Raw genomic sequence first — 22,669 nt, forward strand, 5'->3', positions numbered from 1 at the left:
GCAGCCAGAACCGGGCGATATTATTAGAATCCTAGATCATGCCTGATTAGAAAGCACTCCGCCCCTTGTGCACAAACATTCATGCACTTTTCATGCACATCCCGCACTCACACACATACACAATATGCCATTAAACCACTGTCTGTTTTTTTTTTTTTTTCTTACAATAAAAGCTTGTTCTTGTTGCTTGTCCCGTGAGTTAAAAAATTCAGACACTGCATTCGTGGAGATCTGTGATTAGCGTAGCATCACAGCTCTGTTGGCATATGTGAATACCATGTTAATATGGTGGAGCACGTTGGTATTGTCTGTGCAAGTACTTCATGGTCTGCAGTCGGGCCTGATAAAATGACTCAGAGAGGGAGAGGGAACCGAATATATTTGTTTCTTCAGGTTAGAGGCATCTTTTGTGGGTGGGTAGCCCTGGGAGAGGCAAACAGTTTAAAGCCACAGACTCGCTGTACACTTCGGTCACTGCTGTCAGCTCCATCGATCTCAGGCGGGAGAGTGTCAGCCTGAGCTGAAAACCAAGCACCATGCACAAGCTGGAGGCCTCCATATAGGAGACTGGGGAACAGGAAGGGGAACGCGATAGTTTACAGTTCGTCTGAAAGCATACGTCTCATTTATTCACAGCGAGCTGTGCTTTTCTGTGGATTTTCAAATTTAGCTTTGTAGCGCATGATTTACCTGTCAGATGTGTAAGATACAGAACACAACCCAAAGAAACCTTTGCTTATGGAGCATTTTTCTTGCTATGTTCTTTTTCCTCTCTCTCAAGAACATTACCATAGCACATTTAGGTAATGTTAATGAGAGAGAGGAAAGACAGTCACACAGTAAGAAAAATCTTTACATCCACATTCACACTTACCATAAAATATAACTGGGCTTTCTAATCTAATTCTGATATTTTGGCTCACAAGTGGTCTTAGATAGCCAACTTATATCCATAGCTATTAGCCATTAACTTCTAGCTATTAACTTCACTTTAGTGGCAGGCAGGTAACAATCCGTTTACACACCTACATCATATTGGATGTCAAACACACACCACATCACACAGTTGTGTCACAAAATAAAAACATGATTCCTAAAAGTATCAACGGATGTCTATTGCCGTTTGTAGAAATAAATATAGACTACTATCACAGTTCAATAAATAAATCTTCTTTCTGATTTTTCCTCTGCCCCGACTGTGAAAACAGATTTTCAGACTACGGCCCACAGAAGCCAGCAATAACACAAGAGTTTACCATGTTACACCATCTGTAGGTCCTATTTTATGCACTATAATTATTTTTCCCTTGGAAGGACCCCGTGGGGAGGATGCTTGGAGGGAGCTTGTGAGCTGCTGATTAAGGACCAATACAATAGGGTCTCCTTGACACAACGCTTACTGCACTCTCACGAGGGGCAGAGCTCAATGCTGAACAATCTGACACAGGCGCGGAACCAACACAACCAATGTGTCAGAGGTGCTAATGAAGGCCTTGAGCTCTCCTCCATCCAGATGACATCCATCAAGTCCAGCGGCGCGCCAATGTATTTCTGGACTCCAGTTCTGCCGGGCTTAGAGTTTCACTGGAAGTCGAGTTACAATACCGCTGCTCTATGCTTTGCGTCTGTCAAGCCGTCCAGCCACGATGTATAAAATGATACGTCCAGCTGAGATGCTGTGTCATGTGTTTAATTAAATATGAATATCAAGGAGGGCGGAGACACACAATGATTTTTTTCATGAGCCATAATGAAACAGTATGTTCATGTGTGAGTCTCAGCAGAGCTAGTGCATTCGCTCTGGGTGGTACACTGATTGGTGAGGACAAACCGTCATGTTTTTCATGTCACGTCATCAGATGGCCTCGAATGCTTGTGCTCTTACTTTTCTAAAGTAAAAAACAGCTAAGCACAATCAGGATCTTTCCAGAAAGGCTTTCAGCACAGAATGAAAATTTTGCTCCAGCATCTGCATGTGTTATTATAACTGCAAAGTGACTCCCTGGTCTGTGTTTAAAAAGGCCAAATATTAAAAAATCGAAGTCATCTTAACACGTTGTCATGGATTGGGGTTCAAAGCAATTCAAGACAGTTTCTCAAATTAACTTAATTTTAAAACTAATCCCTCTGGAATCACTCAAGTGTGGGCTCCATGTCCTTTGTAAAAACGGTTAAGCAGCGGCCGCCTCTGTCTAATCCATTTTTAAATGGATTGCTCTTCAAATACACAATCACTTTATCGCTTTCATTTTGAAAGCCCTTTTGGAGAAACCAATGCTGTCTTAACAACTCAAAAAAGGAACGATCAGTTCAAGACTCACATTTTTTCAGTGATGTCTCATTAGCTGGGTTCCACGACTTAATTCACCAGTATCAGAGTACTTGATTCATCTTTTATTTTTATGGAGTGGAGCTGATTAGAGAAACAGTTCCCCGTAGCCTTTTTAAGATTTTTAATGGCTGTTCATCAAGAAGAGAGACAATCAGCCCTCCAAGTGCTCTCTCCTCCCTTTGAGGACTTTGATTGTGCAGATGCAGAGTCAACAGTTGTGTGAAAGAATATTCCAACTAACACATGTTTTCATAATGTTGCTGTAACACTAGACTGTTGTTACATTTTGGCACCACTGCAGCGTCATGAAAACCGTATGACTTGGCTTGAAACTTCGTTTGGAAATAGATATCAAGTAAGCTGTGATTTTACCCCATTGGTTCCCTGTGCTAAAACGCACCAGGCAGGCATTTTGACTGCTCAGGCTACTTTTAAAATGGACAAATAAAAACTTATTGTTCTTGAGTGTAAATGCTTTAAATGCTGACAAAAAACAGCATGTTTCAAGCTCAAGTCAGTATGCCCATGTGTTGTACATACAGAATACAAAGGTTTGGAGATTTTTCCCTATTCAAAGTGTGTGTGTGTGTGTGTGTGTGTGTGGGAGGGAGGTGTCTGTGTGTGTGTCCTCATTCTTCCAGTCTTGGAGAGACAAGGACTGAAGTCGGGCACAAGCTCTATTCCCCAAAGTCATCTGTCAATCACACTTCAGATTTATCTGCAAAAAAATAGGTGAAAAATCCCCTGTGGAATGGCCAAAGAGGACCCCCTGACATCTGACAGCAGCACCAGGACTAGAATTTCAAGTGATATATTTGCACTCTAAATGCCAAAATATGTGCTAGTTGTTATTACTCTAAAAAAAAGAGTAGATAGAGAGGTAAACTGGATTTTTTGTCAACCTAATTTTGTCTATGCAAAAAAAAAGGATGACATAGAGTGTGGCTGATCTTTTGACACCTCCACCCCCACCCTGATCTAACTGTGAAGATAATGAAATTAGGCTAAATTTACACCAAACCAGATGTACACATTGGATAATAAAGATGCTGGTTGTTAATTAAAGAGCTGTTATAGATCTATGCTTGCTCAATGAAGTATAATTAAGACATAGCAATGTGACATGTACATCTAAGCCTTGATGTATTGCAGATTACATGAGGGGCCTGATTTATCAAGGTCTTTATACCAAAGGACAATTTACATGTCAGGCAACGTGCATATACACATACTGAACGAAGCATTTTGTAAGCTTTTTAATCACAGGACATTCTGTGATTTAATTGCAGGGCATTCCTGCACCAGAAAAAATGTGCAAAATTGAATTAGAAAAATTGAAAGACTAATGTTATAAAATATAATAAACTTAATCATACCAGGAATAGAAGCAGCTATATTCTGTTTCAGTTCCAAAAGGCAGATGTAAACAAATCATCTTTAAAACATGTTTATCCTTAATAAAATTTTGCTCCCTATAATGACTGCCTGTAGTACCTCCAATAATATATCTTTTACCTCTTAAACTACATCTTGAATCAAATGCAGGGGATTAAGAAATGTGGCTTATTATGCGATTTAAATGTAGTCATGGTACAGGTGTCTTAACAGTTCACTTAGTTTAAGCTTAACGAGAGGAGTTGAACTGGACTGGCTTGGCCATGTGACATCAGAGCGCTCATAAAATTCCAGATTTATACTGAGGGCCTATTTGTTAGTCCTCTTAACCAAAAGATACAGCGGTGGCACACTAATAATGTGCAGGGCCAGCTGACAGCTCACCCCTTAAGAGGTGACTTGCTGCTGCTAGCCATCTCAGGGCTATGGGTTAGGTTTCAGTTTGGGTCAAGGTGACCGTAAGTCACGCCTGTCTGGCAGGCTTTTAGGATCTATATGATTTTTTTTCTAACTTGGTGAGAGAGCAGAAGTCTAATCTCTGACTCAGTGTCAAGTCACTGGTAAATTATCACTACAAACACCCTTGCGGGAAGTCTGCAGAATGTTGTTTCTGCAGCTGTAAGGACCTGCAGGAGACGGCAAATGCATTAGCAACAGACTAGGCTGCACCGCACAAACCAAACCATGACCGATGTATGATTGAAGTGACCCAGGCCAGGTCAGTGTAGAGATGGGTTTCACGTTCCCCACATCAAAATGCTGTGTGTCTATATATCTTCATCCCTTATTCCTGGCAGCAACTATAGATGTCTGTTGTGGGGTAGTATGACATACAGTAGAATACCGCACAGAGCAATCTGTCTGTCAGGGTGGCAGGGTTTGCAATCCCAAAGTTGATTCTAATGGGAAGCAGCCGGGGAATCAGGGGAATCACAATCAAAAAGCGAAGATGCAACCATGTCTTAATTAATTATATCTGCTGGGAATCATATGGTTTTAACTGCATATACTGAATTATGAAGGGGAAAATAGGAAGAAAAATCCATTAAGCGGAAACAAATGTTCAGAGTTTTATTTGACCCAGAAAATAATGATCTCTCACTGATGTTCAGAGCTCCTGAAGACCAGACAGCAATGACTCCCAGGGTTAAGACTCCTACTTTCAGTTATTGTGGAGTGCTCTAAGGAGAGAAGTGAGGATTGAACCAGTGACCCTGTTATTACTAAGAAAGTGCATTGCTCTTTCATCTGGGAGTCACTTGCTGCCACCGCAGAGTATTGACACAAACAGAAATCCACTCCTCATAGCTTAGAAACCATCTCTGAAGCATTTCAACATACAAAGTGCATGTAAAGTTCTGATAACATTCGCATTATCCTTAAATACCCTAGGTACACCACCTGGCATTTAAACTTTTTGTTATGTGCAGATATTTGGCTACTGAATTCATCCTGAATTGCCATGGAGACTCTAGAACCTTTGATCTGAAAGGTCGGGTCAATATATAGAATATCTATGATTGATCATCGTTATCTGTCTGCAGTACAAACATGATATCCTGTCTAGGTTCTATATGTCACCCTGTTTTCAGTTTAATGTGGAGAAAAGATTAGGATGAAATGGTGCGTGGTTAAATGTTTTTAAAGGGTGTTAAATGTGCCATGCTGAAAATATGCCTTTACTTGCCAGCAAGCAACAGGGGGATCTCCAATTCATATTAGAGTTTTACTCAACGGGGTCTTCAATTGTGTTTAAAGGGTAATATAATATCATAATGTTTCTTTTTTACAAGCAAAGTGAGGTGATTCTCATGTCCCCAAACTGTTTTAAGCCTCAAGCATCGCACAAATCATGGCACTGTGCATGTCAGGGCCATAACCGCTCAAATGTACAAGTCGTCCTGCATCATAACTCCTGAGGTCAGTGGGGTAGCCCGCAGTGCAGTAAAACTCATCTATACATAAGTGGCATTAGAGTGCTATTGAATTTCTGCTGAACTGCCAACACTCACAATATTTCATCACCTCACCTTTGAGACATCTTTTTTTTTTGCCAGGCACATCTAGGCCATCAGAAGGGTCAGTATCACCACGGTAACTACGGTTTGGATAGCATCGTGAGATCCGCCCATTCCAGTGGAGGAGGAGGGGGGGCTTCGGGGGGGGGGGGGGGGCTGCGATGGGTATCATGGGCTTCAGTCTTTCTGGCCACCCCAAGCGACCCCTGCTTGACCTGCAGCAGTTTTAAAATGTAACAGTAATCCTCAATGGGATTTAGCCTGGTGTCTATCACCGACTGTAATCTGCGCCCCGGCTTCCAATATTCACGCCACACAGAGGTTAAGCCGGCACGCCTTTGTTGCGGAGCGGAGGAGGGGAATCCGCGAGGTGTTAACGTGAGCGGGGAGAGAGATTGAAACTGGCAACAGCTTCAATCACGTCCCGTGGCAGGGAGAAATCTCTCCTCACGCAGACAGGGCCTCGTACCAGACAGGAGCGATAGGTTTAACCCTTTCCATACCAGAGTAGGAAATGCTGATTTTTGTGTGTGTGTGTGTGTGTGTCCAATCCCACTCAGGGACAGAGAGCTGAATCGTGATTCCTGTCATGAGATGAGGAGGATTTTTTTTTTTTTTTTGCTTTTTTTTAAAGGTAAACAACATGAGAGAGTGATACACTATGTGCCCAAGGAGCGCAGGTTTTATGTGTGATTTCTCATTCAGTGACATCTGGAAATGTTGTCAAATAAGCCTCGCAAACAAATGTCAAATCAGGATGTCTCCAGTATGTCTACCTCTCGTCTCCCCTGGAAAGAAGAAAGATAAATGAAGCCCATTCATCAAAAATGAAAGTGGCTGTTGCATTCCCAAGATGATCCCTCTCTCAACAGTCCAGGCATATGAATTATAGACTAAGGAGAGGCATCATTAAAATCCACTTTTTTCCCCCCAATCGGGACATAAATGACACTTGCGCAGATCCGGATCTCATCGAGGCCGATTTGTTTGCAGTTAACATCTCTCAGGAAATGAATACATCTGCGCGGCTGTGGAAGGTAACGCCTGCATTTGTGAAACGTATAAATTTAAAGTCAATTGCCGTGTGGGGGTGTTTAAGAAAATGAGAAGGTGGATGCGAACCTTAGATTTCCTTTGTTTGCTGTGTTTTGATGTGTGTGCGCTGAGAGGATAAGCGTGCACCGGGGGAGAGCAGGCGAGAGGAGGGGCCGGGCAGGAGAGCGAGCAATCTGTGATCTGGGTTACAAGTCAGAAACATCTGTCACACAAAAGGATTTGTTTGATTGGTTAGGCCCATATATCAGCCATCCCTGTCAGTGGACAGTAAATTTATATTCCCTAGCCACATCCTCTATCAGTGAATCGGAAGGCAATGCCTGTCAGTCTGAAAGGCTATATCTTCCTCCTGTTAAAACTCAGCAACATAGACATATGTGCCAGGGATGGGGAAAGGTGTCTTTGGTGTCTTAGCCTGTTTTTCTGTGTAAATTTTTAGATTTAGACTAGACTGCTTTTTTGTTAGTTTTCATTGCATCCCATTTTACATTACATTATTGTCAGTTAGCAGATGCTCTTGTCCGGAGCAACCTACATGGGTTACAGTTTTATCCATTTTACTGAGGCAGTTGTGGATTAAGCACCTTGCCCAAGGGTACAACAGCAGTGCCCTATCAGGGAATCAAACCAGCGACTTTTTGGTTAGCAGTCCTGCTCCTTACCATTACACTTCACTGCTGCTTCCACCTTCTTATATGATGTTAGGACTAATTATCACTGTTGTTAACTACGTACGTGTTAGTATTATCCATTTTTAAACGTAGATAGCGGGCATTACTGCTCCAGGCGATTAGACTTGGATTTTTGGATTTTTCAGTACAGGTGCCAAGAACATCAGTTGTCAAATGAGAGGTATTGCAGAAACGACAATGTTAGTAACACAGCTGACAGAGCCAGAACAAATGAGGTGTTTCAGTTCAATCACAGCACCTCCTCCATGTGACAATTCACTCCATATGACAATTAGGCAAATCGTGTCATTTGTTATATATCGCAAATCTAAAACATTGGGAGGCTGAGCATTAGAAGAATGCTTTACAGTTTCCCCTTGAAGCCTAGCAGTATTTGTGTGAGGTGTGTGTGTGTGTGTTTGTGTGTGTTTTGGGGGACGGGGGGCAGAGAAAAACGCAAATGTTTGTGATATGACTTCTGTGGCCAGATGTTGAAATTACAGAGAAACGCTTTTGATGTGCCGGACGGCCACCAGATTAGTGCAGCCGACTGAGTTTGTGACTGAGTTCCTGCTCAGACAGGCGCTCTTCCTCACTTCATCAATGACACGGGATATTGGATTAACCTCACCTGGTTTTTTTTCTGTGGGGGAGACATCATTAGCAGCAATTTAGCATGACCTTTATGATCAAGCGACTGTCATCATCTTATGAAATACACGACTCTCATCTGATCCCTTGTCTCTGATGATCAGATTAGGATTAATAGAAACATCTTCTATAATTACAGATCCTGGTCTGCAATGGTAGTGATGTCAATTATTTTAATGTGCGCCAAACCATTAATCCCGTAATAGAGCACTCAGTGCCGTAAAATAAAACGGGAGCGTTCCCATTGATTTTCAGTGCCCGTGTTCAGCGCTTTTCCATAGGCTCGGGTTTGGAGTGACCAGAGAGGTTATTGATCGTCATAAGGTCGTATTTTGTTGTTAAATGAGTACCAGAGGAGACTCTAATGAAAGGTTCTAACCTGACCGTTAGTGTCTATCCACAAAGGCTGCCCTGTATCGGGCTGTGTGTATGTGAGTGGGTGCTTGTGTGTCTGTTTGTACTGTATCTGTGTGTGTGCGTTTGGGATGATAATCATCCTGGGTCTGTAACTGGGGATATATTATGTACTGCTCACCTCAGCCAGCCATTCAGCCTCAACAGATTTAAGCACCACACATGTTGTCCTTTGTTTTGCCTGCTGATGTAATAGATAGTAAATAACAGCACCCCTAACCTCTGCTTGTGAAGCTAGATTCCCAAACAAGACCCACACATACAGCGTTCAACCTGCAGGCACAGCTTATTCAGAGACACGCAGTCTCTGCTCTTCTGAATAGACTGGGGGGAGATCGTTGAATAGGGGTATCAATGCGACTCTCAACAAGCTGGAAGGCTAAACGGCTGGCAATGCAGCGTTTCATTTTCACCTTGCCTTGGAGGACAAGGTAAAGTAAAAGCTTATTAGCAGGAACACCCCCCCCCCCTCCTTTCACCCTGCTATCTCCTGCCTGTCTGCATCAGAGATAACTACTCCGATCACCATGACCATGAGCCCCACAAAGACACAGACACCTCTAGCCTCATCAAGTGGTGGATTATCTTGCCCTGATAAATTGGAGCAAGTATCTCAGGAAAGGTCCTTCCTTGAAGTGCTTCCCCTAGCCCACAGCTAATAGGCTAGCAGATGTCTGCATGAAGCCCCAGAGATTGTAGTACAATGTGGTCTAATGATTTGTAGCAAACAGTACAAATGTTTTTTAAAAAAGGACATGTCAGGGAAAGGGCTTGATAAATTTGAAGACCTCTAAGGGCTAAAACTTTGCAGCCGTATATACCACTTGAAACAAAAGGAAAGAGGGTTTTTTCCATTACATTTCTTCTCTATGCATCTCACAGCACATATGTATGGGAAGATGTTCAGCTTGTGTCACCCTTCATATATATAGACAAATCTGTACCAGTGGCCAGTGTGCCAAATTTGTGGTTAGATGATATATGGGCTACATATACATTATTGCCTAACATTTATTTCCACTAATCATCTACCTGAGCACAGACTGCGATGAATCAGATTTGAAATTGTATGAGTAGGGACCACTGCATAAAGTGTATACTGTCGTGTTGAGAATGCGATACCACTGTCTGACTTCTTCTGTTTACTGTGTCTGTGAGCATGCGTTCAACAGAAACCGCTCCATAAAAAATGGATGTCATGCTGGGTGTTTTATAACACCTTCTCATCTGGATCCCCTCCTACTACAGCTGGTGCACAAGCTCAACAAGCACATCAATTACAATTGCAATCACGACACGTCCTCAACCCCACTCTACGCGTGCAGAGGCCTATAGTGTTTTTACCGGGCCTCCTCCAATGAAGAGAGTCAATGTCTTTAATCAACACAGAATGAGAGTCAAAAGCTTGTTAAAAAAAGAGATAACAGCTGTATTATTGTCAACTTGTTAACCCTCTTGCGCGCTCTCTCTCTCTCTCTCTCCCTCTCTCTCCTCCAGGAAAACCCTTACATGTGCAATAACGAGTGTGATGCAAGTACAGAGGAGCTGGCACACCCCCCTGAGTTGATGTTTGATTTTGAAGGTCGAAATCCAACTACGTTCTGGCAGTCGACGTCTTGGAGGAAGTACCCCAAGCCGCTGCTGGTTAACATCACCCTGTCCTGGAACAAAACCATAGAGCTGATAGATGACATCGTAATAACATTTGAGTCCGGTCGCCCAGAGCAAATGGTGCTAGAGAAATCCCTGGACTACGGTCGAACTTGGCAGCCGTACCAGTTTTATGCCACGGACTGCCTGGACGCTTTTATCATGGAGCCCAAGACGGTCAACGACCTCACCCAGCAGACTCTGCTGGACATTATCTGCACCGAGGACTACTCCAGGGGCTATGTGTGGAAGTACGACAAAACGGTTCGCTTCGAGATCAAAGACAGGTTCGCCCTTTTCGCCGGACCCCGGCTCCACAACATGGCCTCTCTGTACGGGCAGCTGGACACCACAAAAAACTTGAGAGACTTCTTCACTATCACTGACCTCAGAATTCGGCTCCTCAGGCCTGCAACAGGAGCTACCATGGTGGACGAGAACAACTTGTCCCGCTACTTCTATGCCATATCTGACATCAAGGTGCAAGGGAGGTAAGATCATATCAGAAATCTCCACTGTCATGTTTTATCGATTTAGGCTTATCTGACACCAAACATTTGATCCATCAGAAACGACCTGTTTTTAATGCCCTGTAAGTATAAGTTTAATACCCCATGGTCAAAAAACCAGAAGAATTCTAGCAAAATGGAGTGTGTATTTGTCGCTTTCTATCTAGTTTTGGTCATAAAATGTCACTTCTGCTTCAGCTGTTCAGTGTGAGCAAAGAGATTCTCACAGATATCTCCTGCTCTGATCTACCTAGCAATTTCCCATTTTTTGTGTTTTCCATATTTTTTGTGTTGCACTTGGTTGAATGCAATTTGAAAATGCTGCAAAAAAGATTCACACAAAGTATGTCATCCATTATTTAAGGGAAAATATATACATTTACATATTTACATTTATATGTGCATATGGTTGTGTGTATTGCAAGAATAGAACACTGGTTACAGGCAGTGTGACAAACCAAGAAAAAACAAATGTATTTTTTAAAACACATAGTTAATGAGCAGTCTTCTACATTGGGTAGTGAAGGTATGAACTGTGCAAGAATGTTAAAAACTCAGCAAGGATGCAGCAGTGAATGAGGTGATAGATGGAATATCTAAGCCATGTGTGCCACAAGAGAAAAATAAGGATAGATACTGCCTGATTCAATCTTTTTTTATTATGCTTATTGTTTATGGGAGCGTGGAGAGCAGAAATATGGATTTCTTCTATCAAATCTGAAGCCTGGAAAGCATCTAAGTAATGGAATTCTTCCCGTCTAACCGTATGCCTCTTTCCTTGATATTTTTACCACTTTTTCATGGTAAATAATTGCATTAATATGCAGTGAGATTGTCTATTATACATGAATGAGGACTTTCAAACAAAAATAGTTCAGGCAAAATTTTTAACACCACAAAAAAAAAAAAAATCAAGGTACATAAAATCTGCAATTTAATGTTCTGGATCCCCAGATATGCAACACTTGTGTAATTAATTAAAGTTTAATTCAGTGGAAGCTACATTAAAAAATGTTGAAAAGCATAAGAAATATTAAACTATGGACTGATGTAAAATGCCTGAGGCAGAAATCTAAAATAGCCATTTTCATTCTTCACCTATCTGTAAGGGATAATTATGAATCTGGCCTCCCAGGGCACTGGCTGCTACCATTTCACCACAGGTATTTCCATTTAGCCTGTCTGCTTCCTGCTACACGGCCTTATTAGTGCAAAGATTTAATAACCCACGTACCTTTTTAGACCACCCTCTTTGCCAGTCAGGGAATCCCTCCTCCATTAATTTGCAGTACCTCTTTGTTGGCGGGATTCTTAATTAAAGTAATCCCTTTCAACTATATATCTTGCTTTAATTTAGAAACAAACTTGGTCTGCCATTTGTTAGCTGGCAGACGGCATAAAGGATAGCATCAAATGCATTAGGTCATGACACTTGTCTAATCAATATCCCTATATAGCATGTGGTTACTCATCATGAGAGCAACATGAATGAAAATTCACTCGTTTCCCAAATTGAGCTAACACCAGTTGGTATATGCTGAGATAACTTAAATTCATAATGCCAGGGAAGAAAGCTCTTCAGTGATTCTCAACTGAGCACTCCAAAGTTAAATTCAGCGGAGTTCAGTGGCGGATTAGAACAATTAGACTCCTGCTTAATCAGAAGGAGACTAATCTCATGACTAAAAGAGCTTGCTGCAGATTTTTTGTGATAACCACTGGGGAGGCATCAGTGAGGCAGACAGACTGAGGTATTATGGGGAACAGCACTCTGACTTTGAATGTCAGACTAAAGGAAGTGGAATTCTGAAGCAGTAACGCTAAGCATCATTTGAATATATTTGCATCCGCAGAGTCGACTGACTTACGCTCAGCGGGAGCTGAGCAGGGCGTGATAGTCGATGTGTGGAGTTGGGTTAAGTCAGGTTAAGGTGGCTTTTGGAGCAGAAGCTAAAGCTGTCATTGTTATCAATCTGTTGGTTCTCACTGCAGCCTGATGAGGTTCCTAAGAAGACCACAGTGAAAGGTTGTCAAAGCTGGGGTTAATATTGGTTGTGGTGCTGTTGAATTAGTAATATTCCAGATGTTGGTGAAATTACGCAGGCCTGGGTACATTATTTCTGGACTCAACTTAGAGTACTGCTGATGTGTTTAGTGCTCACTGCCAGCTAAGGAGATGGATGATTTAGGGTTATCCTGTGTATTTTATCCTGTGTATGTATATATCCTGTGTATTTTCTGCCTTTGACTTATCACTATGAAAGCCCTCCTCAGGGTTCCTTTTGTATTGCAGAGATGATATGTACAGGTAAAAATTCTAATCCTGAATTCAAATCTGCAAGAGAAATGTCACATTGGAGAAGAAGCAAGAGTAGTTCACGAGAATGCCATATCCTTTCTTATCCTTGCACAATAGCACTGGTTCCAACAACTTACTGCAATACCCATCTGACAGCGGCTTTTTTTGTACCAATTTCGTGTTTCACCTGTTTTACTGTGGCTTTCAGTGTGATTGTGCTCTGTATTTCTCTAAGCCTTGGCCATTACCATGGAGATGGTGAACCCAGGATGTGTTGTGTGACAGTGGAGAAATAATTTTAATGCTGCAAATGGGTAACCACATTGAACTCCCTCCCTTTCCCAACAAATCAATTTGGAATTTGGAATTGCCTCCTGTTTTGGCAAATTAAACAGAACTATCAGCAAGTGAGAAATTTTGTGTGTGTGTGTGCGTGTGTGCGTGTGTGCGTGTGTGAGATAGAGAGAGAACGAGAGAGAGAGAGAGTTTGTCCATGTGCATGTGTGTATGTGTTTGTGCAGGCAAAATATAGCGGCAAAAAGAGTCAACACAACAAATTCAGTCATTTGCATGTTGCCTGTTATCACACTGATTTGAACCAAGTATTAGCATTGGTGAGCAAAGAATTTGAATGCTACAAATCAGTGATTGACAGCCTAAGATGGCAGCAGAGTTCACTGCATCACTTACTGTGTGACTTTATATTATCAATCCTTGATATAATTTCATGTTTAGTTCTAAATATGTAACTTATCAGCAACATACAATCTGGGTAATCCCTATTTATACTCTACAGAAAGATACCAAAGCAATAGGATCATACGCTGAGAGCAATTCAACTAAGTCAAAGACATAATTCCACTTCTTGTACCTCACTCAGTAAAACATGTCATACAAAGGAATTATTAAATATTTATTTTCACATTTGGACAGCCAAGAATTTCCATGAAATTTATGTTTGAGAAACTGTGTGCAGAATTTGACCTCATACAATACAAGATTTAATTTGGTCTTGAAAATACAATTGTACATTTTTACTGAATGTATGAACATAAAATCACTACTAAAGATTAAAGGGTTTTTTTAGTTTGAATGTGCATTAGCAAATACACAAATTATCTTAGGGGTTCACATTAGTGTGCCAAAGAATACCTATCTTTGGAACAATCCATCCATCACCATCCAAAACTCAAAACTAAATTGGAACACATGGATCAAAAGTGGAATTAGCAACATTTTCGGATATTGTAGCCTATAAAATGTTTTGTCATTTGAACAAAGCTTAAAAACAAATTTAGCTTAAGAACAATGAAATATTTAAATATTTACAACTGAAAGGCTGAATTTTGTGTTAAATTATGATGTGGAACCAACATCTATTGAGAAGTTATTTATAAACACTGGAGAAAAAAATAAATAAATCGATAGGTAAGGTATATAACTATTTAATAGGAGCACAAGTAGATAATTACTCCTTGCAAAAATTATACGATAAATGGAATAAAGATCTTAACATCACAGATACAAATTTAACATGGAAAAAATGTCTGTATCTAACCAACAAAATCACCATTAATGAAAATCTGCGATTGACACAATATAAGATTATGACAAGAATATGTTATACTAAAGTTAAAATACATAAATTCGACCCCTCCTCTTCTGTTGTGTCTGTAAAATGTGGTTCTCAGGAAGACACCCTCATACATGCTTTCTGGAAATGTGAAAAAAAAGTTTGTCTTGAAATTCAGAAGTGGGTGACTAATATTTGTAAAACTGAGATTAACACCCATGCAATGCATTTTGCAGAGGATAGACAATCTGATGTACCCTATTGGCTGGCAGGTTCTGTACTCCTCCCTGGTGTATAAAAAAACTTATTTTAAAGCATTGGAAGGATGTACAGACCCCATCCATGCAGGCATGGAAGGGAATTATGAAATATTATTTAACTATAGAAAAGACAATGAGGACAGAAATAAAAGGGAACAATTTAGTAGAATATGGCATGAGATAGATATATATATGAAGCCTTATAATTAAAGGTTACAACAGAAGCGGGGACCAGGCGGGGGAACCACAGGAAGGAGAACCACATGTATGTGTATATGTGTGATTGTGAGTGTGTCTTATATGTGTGTCTCAATATATGTTAAAGCTAAGAGGTGTGGAGATGGGGCATGAGTGTGTGGGGTTTGGTCAGTGTAAAGATGTGTTGTTCTGGTGATCTAGTTGTATATGTATATCTTTTGTTGTTATTATAACCAAAACCCAGTACACATAATTATAAAAAAGCAAATGCACAAATTATACACTGTACAAAACATGGGCATACCTCTGTGCTTGAAGATTTCTTGCAAGGCGCTTTATGCAGATTATTAATGGCAAACTGAATGTTGGAGCATCTGAGTTCAGGAGTTCAGGAGTAAAATGTAAGGCACATGTAAAATGCTGACACTGAGAGTTGTGATCCCTAAAATTTGTCTCGTTATAGAACTGAACAAAATCAAACGCCAGTGCAATGTTTCATGTTGCAAAGTAGGTCAGTAAGAAAAAAGGGGGAAGAATATGTGGTAAATATTCAAAGAAGATATCTTTCAGCAAGGCATACCAAAAGTTGTTTCCTGCAACATTTAACATTTGTGTTGATTTCATAATATTCAATTATATATGGCTGCAGGACCACAGAAAATTGTAGCAGAGATCGAGCCAGGATGCTTAAAATAATATCAAAATAAGGATTTATTCATGGCATAATAGTGAATAATACAGACATCTTGGCTAAAATATATTTGTCAAGCTGTCTGTCCCTCTGCATCAGCAAAACTGAGAGTTCAGAGTAGAAGTGAAAAAAGACAGCCCTCCACATCACTCAAAGCCAATAGCCTAGTACATTCTGCTGCTCATTTTTTATCTGCCCTGAGATTTCCATGGATCAGTCTGCTCTTCATTACTTTTTAAACATTGCAAAAATCCGTGTCTAATTTTATCCTCAAAAGCCAATGAATAATTATTTTAAAAAATCAATGTTGAGCAGGCTGATATTTTTTTCCATGTAAAATGATATTAGATGGAATGAAGTACCTGACTAGTATTAGGCCCAACAGAATTCTGCATTTATCAGAGCTTATCCACATGAAATAATAACGTTACCGTCCATGACCTTCAGACGCAACTCATGATTATGGCTGAGGTCAAACGTATCGCAGCTAACGAGAGTAGGGGTAGAATGCAATGCATGCTTAGTCAAATTATAATCAATTTCAAGCTTTCAAGCTATAGTGTCATTGGAAGTACACTGAATGAGATGGGCCTGATTTCCAGGTGTTATTTCATATGGTTTCTCCATATACCAATCATCAAAAAGGGAGAAAAGCTTCCCGATTTCTTGTGCTTCTCTTTTGGAGTGAGTTCAGTATTCCTCCCAAACTCTTGTTGACTGGAGGTGGATCGGTAAATCCTTTGTATGGACCAAACAGATGGCACACTTCTCTGCTGTATTAAAATGTGTAAAGCGAAATCGTCCAATCTCCTTCCATCCACGTCCTATCTCTTAGTGAGCCAGTGTATCTCCAAAACAGCACATTGCAAGGATACCTCACATTAATATCTGTGTTCATGGCTAGAGTGGAATGATAGCAAAGTTTCCTCAAGCACATACGAGTCATAAGCACGCACAACCTGAACTTTATATTAGTATATTCACAAAAATAAGTAAATGAGTACATTCAGTAAATTTACTGAATAAATGGCATTAAATTCAATGTGATTTTCCAAAACAAAGTGTACGAAGAGTATACTTTGCTGAATCAATACTGTGATTGAAAAGTGTTTCTCTGTGCAGCGTTATTCTTTAATATAATGCTGAATTCTGGCAAATATGATTGCCATTGATCGGATTTCATTACTGTCTGCTGTTTTAGGTAAATGCTGTTGATCCCTTGTTTACAGGAGACCGTGCCTCACTGGAAATGGGTTGTTGGCTCACAGACATATTATCTAGTCCATCAACGACATTACTGTTGAATTATAAATATCAATTCAGGGTCTATTACAGTGTGTGCACAATTACATTTTTTTGTCACTTTCTCCAAGACCTATTACTCATTTTTTCCGATAATAATTCATTCATTTGCTTTAAGATCCAAAGGTAAAGATTTGTCAAATCTACTTTTTCATACAAAATTTTGGGGTTATGGTTGGGTTCATATTGTGGGTCAAAAAGTAAAAAAGCATAAGCAAAGCTGAACACGGGTTTATACAGATGTATGCACATGTACAGTGGCACATACTTACAGCACATTGAATTACAGATCTGCTGCCAGAATGTAATCTATTCTATGTCTCATGCAGCCTGCTCCTACAATTCCATACATTAATTTTGTACTGTACAGTACAACTGAAGACCGTCTGGGAAATATGGATGGAACCACTTTTCTGTAGTGCTTTGCAAAACGATTTCATACATACCCAAAGGATGGAAAAGTATCAGCTGCAAATTGCCATTATTTCTAGTTTCTTTGTCCTAGACTAAAATGAGGCCAGGGTTGAATTAAGATTGTGTTTTCAATGCCTTTTTTCCATTTTCAATGCTTCTTTGCTCTTGAGAAACCACTTGGTAAAATGTAATTGTGAGCTATGAAAATACCAGGAGGAGTCTCCAAAATTGTTTCTCCTGTCTCAAGCATGTCTCACAATGAGATGATTGGGACATGACAGGAGCTTTTTTTAAACCATAGAAATATCAATGGAGTTTCAGTTCAAAGGCATACCATACACCTGGATTCATACTCAAATGCAATTTCTCCTTACATATTTATTTATTTATTTAAGGTCTGGTCAGTATGGTATCAAGCTGTAAAATGTTTAACACATGAAAATGAACTAATGTGATCAGAGTTAGATGAATGATCATATACAGCATGGAGATTATCACCTTTTAAAAAATGAATCAACAATTTATAATTTATCTACATACAAGCTGTCCCCTTAATTATGTTTTAATAAATGGCAGAACCAGAGGCATCATAAAACTTCTGGCTACATTTGCCTGCACAAAATCAGAGCCAAGGCGTTAACGTATTCAAATGTCAGAGGAGATAAATAGGAGCACAGTTCTGAATGTAGTGTAATATTTTGAGTAATGTAATATCTCTCTGTGTTTGTTTTTTATATTTGGAAAATATGTCCATAAAGTAGTGTTATAACACTCATAACACATTTCTTATTACACAATAAGAAAAAAAAAATAGCTGCAGGACTTGCTGTCTTTTCTTTTTTTTTATTGATACATTCTGATCTGAAATGGCTGTAAAGTGATTATCATGTCATTGAGAAATTCTGCCCCGACTACATGAGACAGATAAGGTAACATACTGTGCTATGTGAGAGCAGTTAGAAAGAAGCATGCGTTGTAGTATGCAGTGATCATTCTCAGTACATTCCATGCTAAGTGAACAAAGTGCAAGATTTTGCTTGAAAATCAAATTGCTAATGAATATGAAGTGATTGAAGGGGATGACTTACATTGCTGTCTGAAAAAAAGCAATGAGTCATAAATTGCATTGTGATTAGTTTATAGGCAATTCACCTTTCAGCTCCAACATTAATGAATTTGCTAGTACTAAAATAACAGAGAAGTACATTTTGCTTTGTGAGAAGATTCTGTTTATTCTAATACATTTTATAATAAATACTATTATATATTATATTATAATTTAAATTTTTAATAAATAAAATTATTCTAAAAAAAATAATAATTTACATAATATGATTTTTTTTATTTACTGAAGATAACATAAATTATTGAAGTCCAAAAAATCCTGTTTTGTAAATATAGATTTCTTAATCATTATTCTAAAGTGATAGAAATGTAAAACTTCTGATTTGTATGACAAAATCAGAAAACAATACTGTATTGTTCAGCCATGTACAAACAGATATGTAGAGCAACTGTGTGCAGGAGTTTACACTGCAATAAATCATTTAGTTCTGAAAAGGACTATTTTTCCTGGTGTCAGTGCCGTTGTTATGCCGCTCATGCATAGGCACTGACACTTCCATTCATTTACCAATTCTTTTTTTTCTTCAGTTGTGCTACACACCTCACATAGTTTGTTCACACATTTCTCTTTCTAGCTCATTCAATCAATCCATCTCATTTTATTTAGCACGGGGAATTGTATCACCCTGGACAGGGTTTGGGGGACACAAAAAGACAACATTATTTTCATTATAACACTGATGTAATAAAATTAAAATACCATAAGACTAAATAACATTTTAGGAGAGCAGGCACTACTGTTGTTTGAGCAAGGTATAACTTATTTCTCCTTTATTGTTAAGTTATTGTTGAGTTCTGATATTGATATATGCAGCAGTTACTCTTTTTCTCAAACAAATCTTATCATTAAATCTTTCAAATTGGGTCTCATTATAACTACTGTTTGTGGAAGAAACAAATATGAAGTATTATTACAGTATGAAGATTAGTTCATACATAGTATAGCATCATATAGCTATGGTGAGTATAGATTACACTCAACAAACAAAAGGGATAACATTGACCAGGTTATTGAGCATAAACCAATATTTTCCACTTGTTGTGTGTCAGATGTAAATTTGCACCCTGAAGCAGTTGTTTAGTCAGTGTTTTACAGTTGGAACTGATTGATAGTTCCTAGAGAGTACTATGCTTGTATATTGTGAGCAAGTGGCATGCAAGCACTGATGACTGATGACTGATTGTTAATTGAAAGTGCAATGAAAATGCATACATAGCCGGAATTTTCACATCACAGTTGAAATATGTTTGCTGGTCAATAACATGAAAAATGTAAACACTAAAAAAAATGCAGCTAACTTGCTAGTGACTGGGTGCAACATTAGTACATGCTTCTTGAATGTATGCTGGAAAGAGAAACATTAAAGAAATTATTGGCAATGAGGGAAATATAGAGAGCTTTCAAATGCCAGCCAGTTTGCTGCAGTGCTCATAACATACAAGTATTCCCAGTTATCTAACATACTATCATCCAACTTTCTAAGCCAGCTACAGTCTCACCCTCTGGGGCGATACTCATTGCGTAGCCTAGTGTGAGGACTGTATTTAGCAATAAATACTATATTGATTTTAGAGAAACATTTTGTTGTTTTTGAATTTGTTTGCATTATTTATTGTCTGTTGCAATCAAATAAAGCAAACATTAAAACTTAATGTAGTCAGTCCTGTTTATATACAGATGATTTTTCTAAACGAGGCTGGGAGAGACATTTGCTCAGTTGATTTCTATACTTTAAAATCCAAGTTAACAGTGACCTGACAGCAAGGGTAAAAGAGTTTTTGATTTCTTCAGTCTGACTGTAGACCTGTTATGTGCCTGCCTTAGAGACGTCCGTTTTACCTATTGATTGGTGATAAAATGATTAATTGTTCAATCTTAATTCCCACCTGACTGAGCAGGAAGTTCCCCAGAAGTCAATCTTGTTTTTTTTTTTTTTAATTTTCTCCAGCTGGGATTGTGCTGGGGTCACGGAATGGCGGACAGATAATCTATTTGTGCTAATTCTAAGTGAATAAGTCGTTTTGCGTGCCTTCTTCTCAATGCGTCTCAATCTCTTTCCATGAACACGCGTGCTGTGCTTTGCAGATTTTCCCCAGTTTTAGATCAGCAAATTCAAATGGTCTTGTCTAGGCTGGACGTGCAGCATGTATATGTGATTTTATTTATATATCAAGATTTGACTTGATTTCATCCATGCCTCTCTATTATTTTAGGCATGCATGTGTGTGCATGTATACATATGTTTATTATTATGTTGTATATGCATATGATTGCTAGTGAATCCTGCCAAGGGTCACTGTACATTCAAGTTTATTTGTCATATGATTGTTGTGGGAAATTGTAATCTTGCCATTAAAATTCAGTTGAGATTAGTGCGCAGTTACATAGCCAATTGATTCTGGCATCTAATTTATCATTCTGTCATCTCATTTATCTACAAACAGTATTTTCTTACGTCACCCTAGCTGAGAAACCAATTGAATCTGTAAAAATTTACACTTGCCCTATCAGTTATTCTTGGCATCGGTGAAATTCCATCCCTCCAGGGAAGAAAATCTGACATCACTTCCGCCACTCTCGTTCCACCTTCTAACTCTCCCCTTCCCTGATGAAAAATAAGTATCTCTCACTCCTTAAAGTATACATGAAAAGATTTTAGGAATCTGGGCAGTTAAGAGAAAACTTTGACTTTGGAGGATTTATCTACCTACATGGGAAGGAGTGACCAGCCTGTGTAGGATTTATATTTCTGTTTTGTGATGGATAGTTTTCAACCAGTCAATCTGCTCTTCCTCCGATGCCACAAATCTTGGGGAGACATTATGTCTGTTCCTTCCTGCATTGAGATTTGAAATTCCGACCTTGACTCCTCTGTGACTTCAGCGCAGTGATTGCAACACCATCCCCTCCTCATGCCGAGTTCACTTTGATCTCCCCCACATGCATTTCCACTTCTTTACCTCTGCGCAGCTTAAATCCAATCACCAGCTGAAAAATAGCCTTTGAATTAAAGCGATAACATTTTATGAGGCATGCTTTACCTGTTTTTCTAAGTTATTGACTGAACACATTTTAGGATATTGAACAATTACCCAGCATTACATGTAGTTTTCACTCGAAAAGCATTGGTTGATTCTGTGTGTCCAGGGAATGATTCTTTGCCAAATACTCTGACTCACACAGAAAACCCTCTTGTTAGTTATTGGAACTCACAGGCTGCAGAAGTCACATACAATCAATTTTGCTGGAATGAATACAATGTACAAGAAGCTTTACTGTCTGAAATGGAAGCTGATTTGATTCTTCATCCTTCCCGCTATTCATCCTGAAGGTAAGGTTTAATATTGGAACTCAACAAGTAGGAAACGGCAACTTGGCTTCATTCACGGCAGTCTTCAGACTTGAATGTATTTATTTCCATTTGTTTTACATCTCCACAATAACCCGTATGAGGCTCATACCCCCCAGACAGCTCACACGAGGGTTCAAACCTGACAGGAACTCATCTGCAAAGATATGGATTTCGGTGTACCAAAGTGGTCAGGTCGAGGTTGAACAGTGTAGCCCGCATCCACACCGCCTTCCTCTAATTGGATATTCCCCGCACTCAAACCTCCTCAAGTGTTACACCTGTGAACCGTGAAGGTAGGGAAAAAAAAAAAAAGGAAAAAAAATTCCCAGCTCTGCGAGTTGGCAGCACTGGAGTGTAACGTGCGGTATCTAGAAGACCCAGCTGCCAGTTTCCAGGCGTCTGCATATGGCAGCCTGGCAGTGTCAGGCCGTCGCCCCCCCCCCCCTCCAGTCAGGGATTGAAGGGGCAGGTTTATTTCAGCTTGTTTGACCAGATGCATGTCATATACAGACATGTTTCCTGCCAATCACGTCTCAGCTCAGATGTTTAATTAGCTCTCATTAGAAGCTTTGCGTTTTTTTTGTAAATAATAAACGAGCGACTTGAGACGCTGCTGCACACATAAACTCTCCCCGAGGTAAAATCATAAACATGAATATCAATGTATCCTGTTGCTTCAAAAATAAATTGGCTTAAAAAAAAAATGATCTCCCCAGTCACCACCAATAAAAGCCATTTTGTGAAATATCACACAAATG

At 39.5% G+C, this 22,669-nt stretch overlaps 1 protein-coding gene across 1 annotated transcript in view; it reads left to right on the top strand.

Moving 5' to 3' along the window:
- ntng1a (netrin g1a) overlaps positions 1–22,669 on the top strand; it is a 98,117-nt gene that overhangs the window by 32,306 nt on the left and 43,142 nt on the right. The window contains exon 3 of the mRNA XM_036522536.1: positions 10,035–10,678. Coding sequence (XP_036378429.1) covers positions 10,035–10,678 — 644 coding nt within the window. The remainder of the gene's footprint in view (positions 1–10,034; positions 10,679–22,669) is intronic.

The sequence above is a fragment of the Megalops cyprinoides genome, chromosome 2 (genome assembly GCF_013368585.1).
Source record: "Megalops cyprinoides isolate fMegCyp1 chromosome 2, fMegCyp1.pri, whole genome shotgun sequence".
Classification (NCBI taxonomy): Eukaryota; Metazoa; Chordata; class Actinopteri; order Elopiformes; family Megalopidae; genus Megalops; species Megalops cyprinoides.